This window comes from Rissa tridactyla, chromosome 12 (assembly GCF_028500815.1).
Source record: "Rissa tridactyla isolate bRisTri1 chromosome 12, bRisTri1.patW.cur.20221130, whole genome shotgun sequence".
In the NCBI taxonomy this organism is placed as follows: domain Eukaryota; kingdom Metazoa; phylum Chordata; class Aves; order Charadriiformes; family Laridae; genus Rissa; species Rissa tridactyla.
The window spans coordinates 3,152,147-3,161,796 of record NC_071477.1 but is presented as its reverse complement, the minus strand read 5'-3'; the positions used below and the strand labels follow the sequence as shown (position 1 = coordinate 3,161,796).

The following is a 9,650-nucleotide window of genomic DNA, read 5'->3' as shown; positions in this document are numbered from 1 at the left end:
AACCTTAGTCAGTGAAGTAGCAAAAGGCTCCTCATATGCCACAGAAACAACTCAAGAAGGAGGTCACCAGGGCTGACAAAAGTAAAAAAAAAAATAAATTACAAATCATAAAATCATACTCTGTCATTTGCTTCAGCATTTCTTCCTCAGAGGAGAGATCTCCCCCCAAAGGCCCGTGACAGAGTCACACACGTTGCACAGACCCGCTAACAACACAGAAACCAAATCCAAGCAGCTTGGGTACAGGTGGAAGCTGAGGGGAACCATGTGTAGTAACTACAGGCTCAGCCTTCGTCCCATTGTAGCCTTTCCTCCCTTTATTTGGGCAGGAAACTGGAAACTATAAAATATTTTTATTCATTCTGCTACTGAGCCCATATCCAGAAGAGGGAGCCAAGTCATGGTAAAATGCAGCCAAAAATCAAAACCATTGTTCAATATGGTTTTTTTTAAATAGTGTATATGTTTGGAGTTAATTCGAGGCAGGAGGGGAGATGAGTGCTGATGTAACTGAAGTGAAATCCGTGTAAAAAGCTCAGAAGGAGGTTTGGGCCATGCTGCGGTAATCACAGGTACAGAATACTTATTAACTCATACTCCTGTATGATTTACTACAAGTCTCAGTGCTGTGGGATGCAAGAACCTCCAGCAGACACTGCAACATTGGCTACTAACTTACTGAAATAATGATTCAATTTAGAAATTAAACACATTGCACAAAGTTTTCTTTATTTGTTGTACCCTTCCAGGTCCACTCCTTGTACCACTCAACATCACCTCCGCGATGAATAGCTGCTTTGACTAACGCCCGTCTCACGTAAGAAGCTAGCTTCACTGTCAAAAATAGCTGCAGTTAAAAAAGTGGTTGAGCGTAACATCCATCACTTGCAAATAAATAAGTTTAAAAAGTGAAAACAGAGACATCACTCCTTTTACTGCTGCAGAATTTTCTGGAAGCAAGCCTCCCACCGAGCTGACGAAATGGCAAATGGAATCGGTTCAGAAGACAGGTGCTGACTACAGAAAATAATCTGATGCAAGAACACCGATCTGCTCTCCTTTTTCCTGTGTTCAGCCTAGTCAAAAGATTAAACCAAAGATTACTGGGTCAATATTTGAGCTGACATTTACCATCACTGAAGTTCATCCAGACAATGGTTTTATGGAGCTAAGCACAGATCCAGACCAAATCCCAAAGGGGGTCTGAGAGGAGAAATGGGCTCACACATTCCATAAGGGGCAGTTGCTGTGTCTGAAAGGACAGTCCAACCGCAGCTTGGAAGGTCCCCACTGACCAAGAGCAGCCTCAACGCAACTTACCCACGGTCTGAAGAAAATGCACGTGGTTTCCAGTGCTAAATAATGCAACTTTGCAAAACCGCTGCAGACAGTAAAATGCTGAAAAGTAAGCAAATGATCAGGGAAGTTGATAAATGGAGACTGCTCTGAAGCGAACAGCAGCTCCCGTGCAGGAACTGCTCCGGGTGGGTGTAAGGCAGCAGCAGGTTGTTGGAATCCCCATTTCACACGAGGAGCGTGATGGAGAACGCACGGGGCCTTCTGGTTCGGAGGTGTCTGATGGTATCAGTGGCACTTCGGCCAATCTTGTCCTTATTGTTAATTAGATGAAGGCAGGAGGGGAGAGGAAAGGAATAAAAATAGTTTCTAGCACCTAAACATGTCCCTTGAGAAATACAAATCCTTTTGAGGGTGAAGCTGTGTGTTTTGTCTGGGCACAGCTGAGGAGCAGGACTGGGGACACCACGGCTCCGCAACAGCCATCAACCCTCCTCGGCCCTCCTCCAGAAAATTACAGCAGAAACAAATACTGACCAGTGACATCGCTGCGGGATGGAAGAGACCAACAGCGCAGGTCGGACCCGTCTCAACCTGCTGTAGCCTAAAGGCAGATTTCGGGCAAAATATGATTCCGTATCCTTTTATATTCTTTGAGGTATTTCAAGGCTGCTTAAGAGCAGGTGGCCCCGTTACCCGTGAAGATAAGACACACAGGGATCACGCTCCAACTCAATTTAATAAGCTTTGTAACGAACTTGGACAGAAAGTGGTTTGAAATAAGTCGAGCAACACTCATCTACTAGTCAAGGATTTTAAGTAATGCTTTTAAGCTTATACTCAAGCATACAAAGCATAAATTTTACAAATTAAAAACAGTAAAATCGTCCTAGAATAATGTAATGGCTTCCCCTGTATGTACAAGGAGTGGAAAGGAGACAGAATTCTTTCCAGGCAATTTCACACATCTTAAATGCTACATAAGTGCTCTCCACATTCATTTCAATTTTTCTTTTCATGTGGGTGGAAGGAGCTGAAAGCATTTCAATGAAATCGTCTTAAAGAGAGAGAGGTACTTCACCTGGTTTCAAGCTGTCTAAGTTTGCCTCTTCAAAAGTCTTGAGGAAATGCTTTACTTAAAATTCAGCTGTTAGTTTCTGTGCGGCAGCCTCTGGTTTTCCAGCTATATAAAATTAAACAGTTCAGTGAGTATTTCTCAGAAAGTACCACCGGTACTTCATCTTCATGGAAACCCGTTATCCCCCACCCTTCCAAAATGACTCCATTGCACAAGAGAAGCAACCACAGCTCAGCTTAGATTTGACAGGCAGAAAAGAAACACGGTAACAGCTAAGACGACAGTTCTGAGGGAGGTGACAGGTTTTGGAAAAGGGAAGAGATTTGTAGCCTAATCAAAACACACTGGATATACAGCCTTGCTGCAGAGGCATATGAGACAGGTTATTTTACAAACCCAACTGCTTCGTGTCCATAGCATTAATGAAAAAAATCTTATTTGCTTCCAACAAAGGAAAGGCTGGGGGGAGGAATGAGTGTAGTGTACCACATTTAATTACCAGATTTGTTTGCCACCGCTGAGTTTGGAACAAATCTTCTTACAAAAGTCATTTCATATTGTTCTAAATTAAGTGGAACAAAATATGTATTTTTACACTAAAGCAAACTGATCAAAGTGGCATTTAATAGTATTTGTTAAAGTGGTTATCTAACAAAAATGGGTTAACAAAATCCCATTCATTAGTAGTCACCAAATAAGACATTTCTCATGCATATGACAAAAGTTCATTCGTGTACTGAGAGGTCTGTTTACTGTGTACAATATTTCCATAAATTATAATATGTTTCACAGCCCCTACCATTCAAGAATATTTCAAACAGATTATATATTATATTTGTATATGCAAACTATTTTATATACACTAATATAAAGATCCTTAGAAGTACCATTATCACTACCTTTATGCTTTCTCTAAAATGCATAGCTTTCGAATATTTTCTTGCAGTTACCAAAAACTTTACAGATTAAAGCTGCTTATCAATGTGGCATGTTCATAAAAACAAAGTGAAATAGTTCTATACTAATTTTATATTAAACCCCTTAAAAAACATGTTTATTTTTTAATGGAAAAAAAACCCAAGCTAGTGAAAATTCAAGTAATCTATGCTCAATCTTTGCCCAAATACTATATGAAATTAATGTAGCGTTCTAGAAGTACAGTGAACTTCTCAACCAGGACTGTAATACTGCACTTCTCATGGAGAAAAATGCTAGTCATGCCACAAAAACGCACCACTTTCCACTTCATCCGGGAGAAGCTTTCAATGAGATTCAGCAACACAAGCGTCAGAACAGAGGAAAAGCTGATCAGTTATAGATGAAGAAATTAGAGCTATTCCAGTTTTGTTTCTGCAGTTTGTTATTAAACAAAGTTACATTAACCATACAGTTTCTCACAAACTAAAAGTTATACATGGTTTTTAGACATCAACCGACTGGAAAAAGCCAAAAAAAGAATTAAAAAAAAAAACAAACCACAACTGTTAAAAGTTTGGTGTTAGAATAACCAGCCTGGGTGTGAAGGAAAGCCAGACTGCTGCTGTAGTTGGGGGGGGGCTACTGATAGCTTGTTTGTTATGCATAAACTTTAAGACCTCCATACTACAAATGCCTCAAAGTGGAGAACAGAACGATTGGGAATAAATGGGAACAAATTTTGTTATATCCATCATCTAGCTTAACCTTGGCGCTCCACATCTCTAATAGCTGCTTAGCAAACAACGGTTTCCCCCCACAAAAAGATAGCTACACAAGTAAACAGTGTTCACAGTAATGCAATCAGTAACAGGTTTTGTTAGTTTCCATAAATCAGGTGTATCTGCAAAGCTTTATACAGTTTAATGCGTTAAGTATTCCAGTAAAATTAAGTGAAAACTAAGTTTCATTCTACAGGGTAATATCTACCATACAAGACAAGATTATGTACAGTATGGGACTGGTGTGACAACTGCCAGTGTCTCATGATGTTAAACTATTTCACCCATCAGCTCGGTCTTTGTTGACCAAATCTGTAATAACTTGATATACGGACCAAAAAAATCTAGAGATTGATTTGGCAAGATTAGTGCTTACTACCACTGGATATATACCAGCGTACAGTGCTGCAAAATTCAGTTGACCAGAACATCCCATACCCAGAAGATTACCATTTGTTGACTTGAAAGTCTGGACTTCACATGTAAAACATTAGAACTATAATCCTAACTGGAGTGAGGACAGTCAGTAAACAAATACAGGTGAAGATGAACTGCATCTCTTCAGAAAGGTATGGAAGAATTGAGAAAACAGAAAAATTCTGGTTTTAGACAGCCCTGCTCTGCTCAGCTCAAGGCATAAAAACAGCCCAAGTAGCTCTAAAACTACGATTCTTATTCAGCAAGCACAAAGGCAGATCCTGCACAAGATGATGCATCAGAGGCTTCAACGAGCATCTCTCCCCCGCACTTGATCTCCTAACACAAGCCTGTCTTTCAGCTTACAAACATCCAGGGGCCTTCAAAGCTTTAGTGGAATCACTGCAGTCTCTACAGCTGCAAGTTTAATATCGGGGGGAAAGCCCCCTGCTAACAAAAACCTTCAAATGCCTCTGGGGGCCATTTTGGTCATTCGTGAAAATTAAGAAAAAAACCCTTATTTCCAACAATACTCCTCCTGAAAAGATGGGTCACTGATCCATTATGAACATAGCTCTCACCATATAAAGCACCAAAAAGTCAGAAACAAGGAAAAAAAAAAAAGTCCTTAAATTATGATTTACAAGTTTGTACACTACTTCCTAAGCAAAAGGTTGACCTTACTGCAAAGTTTATAGATGAAAACTTGACCAGTTACTTTTAAGGGGAATGTATGTCTGCCTATAACTTAAAGGTAGAAAATATTCACTGTTCTATATACACATTTCAAACAGGAGACAGTTAAACTTAACTGAATAGTTGCCAATATAACTCCGTATTAATTCACTGGCCACTAAACTAGGCATCAGTAGCCAATTAGAAAGCTTGAGTTCTGTACTTTTAAAAATGCTATTTTTTCTGTCCTGTTTAATTGTTTTTAAAAATGTATTATAGTGCATAGCCTAAGTCAGACTTTCAAAGAGATACAGCGCCTTTCAATGCAGTTTTTGCAGCATTTAAAAGGGACTTTTCTCCCTTCAAATTAGATGTTCATTGAAAAATCTGAATTGAGTGCTGTACTGTAGTAAAAATATTTCAGTCACAGACTGATATAAATGTATACTGTGCAGTACTAAGATTGTTTGATGTCCATCTGCACACATTTTACTTGGGTTCTTCAATCGTCCCCTTGCTGAGGTCTGTCATTTTGGGATATTTCACTTTCTTCTGGTCCAGCTCATTCTGAGCCCACAGTAGTAGTTTCAGTAATTTTGCCAACTTGGGTGTTGATTCACGATTTTCATAGTCTAGAACAGCTTGATTAACCTCGCTCCATACCTGGAAAAGAAATACTGGAGTTCAGTAATAGTTTTTCTATGATTAATACTGCTAATGTCATACAGACACTGGAAAGATCACACCTAGTGAGCTAATTCCTCAGAATATGGTCAGGATAAAGCTCCATAAACTACGAGCCTGAAGAAAACAAGGAAGAGAGCCAAGTAGTTGAATACATTAACAGCTTTTTGGTTTGAATCTTGCTTAAGAAATACTTCTGTTATTCTGCATACCACTAAATAGATTTTTTTCTAAACATTTAAAAAATATTTGGACATCATTTTCACTACATATGAATAAAAGACATCAATTTCCTTTTGAGAAAGGACTACCTTCTGTCGCTGCATCATGTTAAGCAAGTCTCCAAATGGTGATTCTTCAGGATTATCAAAGGCAAGCAAAGCCAGTGTACGCTCCATTTCTGTCAGGCATTCCCTGCTCTCCTCGCCTTGTTCTGCTAATTGGGTCTGAGCAAATTCCAGAGCTGCTTCTGTCTCACGCTGCCGAATCAGTTCGATCAAATGCTGCTGCTACATACAAAAGACAAAGCAATATTAGCTAAACAAATTAACAAATCTGCAGTTTTTCAAGACTGTAATCTTCAAATGTAAATTTGTAATCTGAGACAAACGCTAATCCATAATTTGGCAGTTTGAGGTCAATTCTTCTCAATGTGTGAGACAAGGAGCAGTAGACCTGTCTACAAAATCTACCGAAAAAGGTAACCCAACGCTTTTGAGTAAGGGGTTTTGAAAAGATGTGTTACTAAAGGAACTACTAGAAATTCAGACTAACAGTGATTGGAAGTTGGCAAGTCACAGGGCACTGCTGCTAAATTTTCACATTACTCATTGTATATGATGGTTCCTGCATCATGCCACAGAGTCTCCCGTTGCTACAGAACAATGCCAAGAACAAACATCCATGTCCAAACCTCCCAACATACTCGTAAAACCTGCACCCCTTTTTCCCCGGTCTCTCCGCAACCTCTAAAACAAAAATCACGTTTGCCACCTGTCCTTACCTGCAAATGAAAGTAAAGATATCTGTTTGTATCTAACAATTCTGGATGGAGGCTGTTTATTAATGCAATGGCTTCTTGAATCTGTCCTTTCAATATCATTTCTCGAATTTTTATTCTTTCATCGAGAGTCTCTAAATCAACACTGGGTTCAATTCCAGACTCCATTCGAAATTTCTCTGCTGCTTCTTTAAAGCCCTCTGAAATAGAAACATTTTACCTATAAAATATATTTTATGAAACACTTCAAAAAAATCAGCTTAAATTAAAAGATTTGAGTATTGTTTGTTCATTTTGGGGGTTTAAAGATTAAGTCTGAAATTCTGAAAAATTCTTATTTAAATAGGTGTTTATCCAACAGGCATCCAGCAGTACATGCTTAATTCATTCTTAACTCAAGTGCCCTCATTCTCTAAGGACGCATGCAACTTGTAGTCTGATAACTCTTAACTTGAAAGCTTGTTTTGTATTTCAATAGAGCAGTGTACTTATTCCAAAATGGGATTTCCAAAATGTGAGTGGTTTTACTTCTCCCTCCAGACCCTCAATTTGTTTACACAAACCTAGCAGCTTTACTGAGAAGAAACAGAAAAAGAAAATGCATTTTGCTGTCTTGTACTAACACTATATTTTTTTAAAAGTTACAGCAGCTGTTTGAAATCCTAAGTCATGCTTTCATACACACAAAAATGATCTACACCACTAAGATGCTCTTCCTTCACCCCACAGGCTTCACTTACACACCAGTGTAAACAAGGGTGTAGATCGGATACAGATGCCTCCACCCTAGCATAGCTTACTGTGCTGGTATGCATTATAATTGCTAGGGACAATTTCCGAGGGTTTTTGATTGTTCCAAATATAAAGTTAGCCTACATCCTGCAGGGGTTAATATTTCTGTTCTCAAACTATTTTGACAACAGTGCCCTTTTACAGTTTATCTTTCTAGTTAAAACTTGCTTCTGATAGCTGTTCTGTGCAGCTTTCAGAGTACTATCTAACGACTGCAACATATCTTGAACTCTGTTTTAATGGCACAAAAAAGGACATCATACAAAAGCAGGTAATGTTTGTTAACAGCATTCCAGAAAATACTTTCTTTTCTACATCTTTTAGGAGAAGAGTTAAGGTTGATAACATCACTTCTACTGCATGACAACTGCTCTGAATTTTAGTCAGTTTCCACTTAAGAGAACACAAGAGCAGTTGTACATTGCTAAGAGAACCCAACAGCAATCACTAAGTCCTCAAAGTCCTTAAGTCACTCCATCTAGAGCATATTCTAGCCAAAAGCGTCTGTCTTGAAAAAGTAAGTGACATGCATTTAAGAGCCTCCTAGCATACTACTCGTTTTTACCTGTAACAAGGTAGTTCATGATAAGGCGGTTCATGTCTGCTCTCTGGATATGCAAGTTATTAAGTTTTTCCATCCATTCATCTTTTGTGATTTCATCAGGTTTTTCTGCATAACTCATCCTGGACTCTTACTACAAGAAAAGAAAAGCATCTCATTTAACATGATTGAAGAGGAAAGTTAGTTTAAGGTGTATAAGCACTGTGTTACTACCATCTTCATACTTTTTTTATGATATCTTTTAAATTAATAACCCAAAAGAAACCCTTTTATCTCAAACCACAATTTTACATTTTTCTCCTCCTTGTTCCTGCACTCTTTAACATCTCCTAGTCAGTCTCTAAAGCTGCTTTCATCAAGTGTCAGAATAAAAAATTCAAATACCATCTTCTTGTAGTTACTCTTAAATTCACTCCAAATAAACCTTGTTTACAAGTTAGACAGGACACACAGCATCACAAACTGACACAAATGAATCAAACAGTTTGACAGCTAGCCAGAAAAAAACGTAACAAATCCTTAAAGCAAAGCCTATGTAAACGATAGTTACTTTAAAATTTTCACCAAAACTGAGATGGAACAGCTCCAGTTTTGTAAAGCTACAAATCTGTGTGTGATATGTTATCCAATGTACAACTAAAAGACACTAGCTTAGCTTTGCTGTCCCAAAAAGTACTCCTGTCAACACGTCAACGCTACTAAAGTGGTATCTCCTAGTATTTTTCTCGACTATATTTTTTTCAGCTTTGGGAGCAAAGCGCTTCGCTAAAGCCGGCATTTAATCACTTCTACCTTCAAGTCACGCTCGCAGGGGCAGCGGAAGGGGGAGGAGAGGCGGCGACAACAGCAGCAACAGGCACCGCCACCCCTCTCAGACCAACACGAGCGGCAGCGCGCCTTCCCAGCAACGGCCGGTTTCCCACAGGTTTTTCTCCTTCTAAACTACGGCCAAAGCCCCGCTGGCCCCGAGGAAGCTGGGCAGCGGGAGGCAGCTCAGCCCGGGGCCGCCTAAGGGGCCGATCGGTCCCCGGCCCCCCGCTCACGTCGCTCTCAACTACGCGTCGAGAAGGGAAAGGGGCTCCCGCCTCAACGGGCTGCGGCGGCCCGACCCCAACGAGGTCCCCGCCCGCCGGGGCACCGCGACCTTCCCGCCCGCCCCCGACCTGGCCCTCCGCAGCGCCCGGGCCACCGAAGCACTCGGCCCTGCTCGCCACAGGCCCGGCGCCTCCCCACCGCCCGCAGCGGGTGACAGCGGGCCATCCCGCCGCGCCGGGCGAAGCGCCCCGCCAGCCCCCGTCCCCTGAGGGAAGGCGCGGATCCACCGGCGCCATCTTACCGAGCGCGCGGCGCTGCCGGCTCCGACGCACGAACGCGGGCCCCTCCACCGCCTCCGCCAGGCCGCTGGCGCGCGGGTCTCGCGAGAACCGTCCTCCCAGCCAATCAGCGCCC

General features: G+C 41.0%; 1 protein-coding gene across 2 annotated transcripts; it reads right to left on the bottom strand.

Annotated features, from left to right (window-relative positions):
* Positions 1-2,016: 2,016 nt before the first annotated feature.
* Positions 2,017-9,628, bottom strand: GID8 (GID complex subunit 8 homolog). Of its 2 annotated transcripts, XM_054218911.1 has the most exons (6): positions 9,538-9,628; positions 8,205-8,334; positions 6,851-7,047; positions 6,159-6,356; positions 5,650-5,826; positions 2,017-2,479 (listed from the first exon to the last, which is right to left on the bottom strand). In XM_054218911.1, the coding sequence occupies exons 2-5, from the start codon at positions 8,320-8,322 to the stop codon at positions 5,653-5,655; spliced, it is 687 nt and encodes a 228-aa protein (XP_054074886.1). In that variant the 5' UTR covers positions 8,323-8,334; positions 9,538-9,628; the 3' UTR covers positions 2,017-2,479; positions 5,650-5,652. The 2 variants fall into 2 exon arrangements, with proteins under 2 accessions (XP_054074886.1, XP_054074885.1); XM_054218910.1 differs by having other exon boundaries at positions 2,017-5,826.
* Positions 9,629-9,650: the final 22 nt, after the last annotated feature.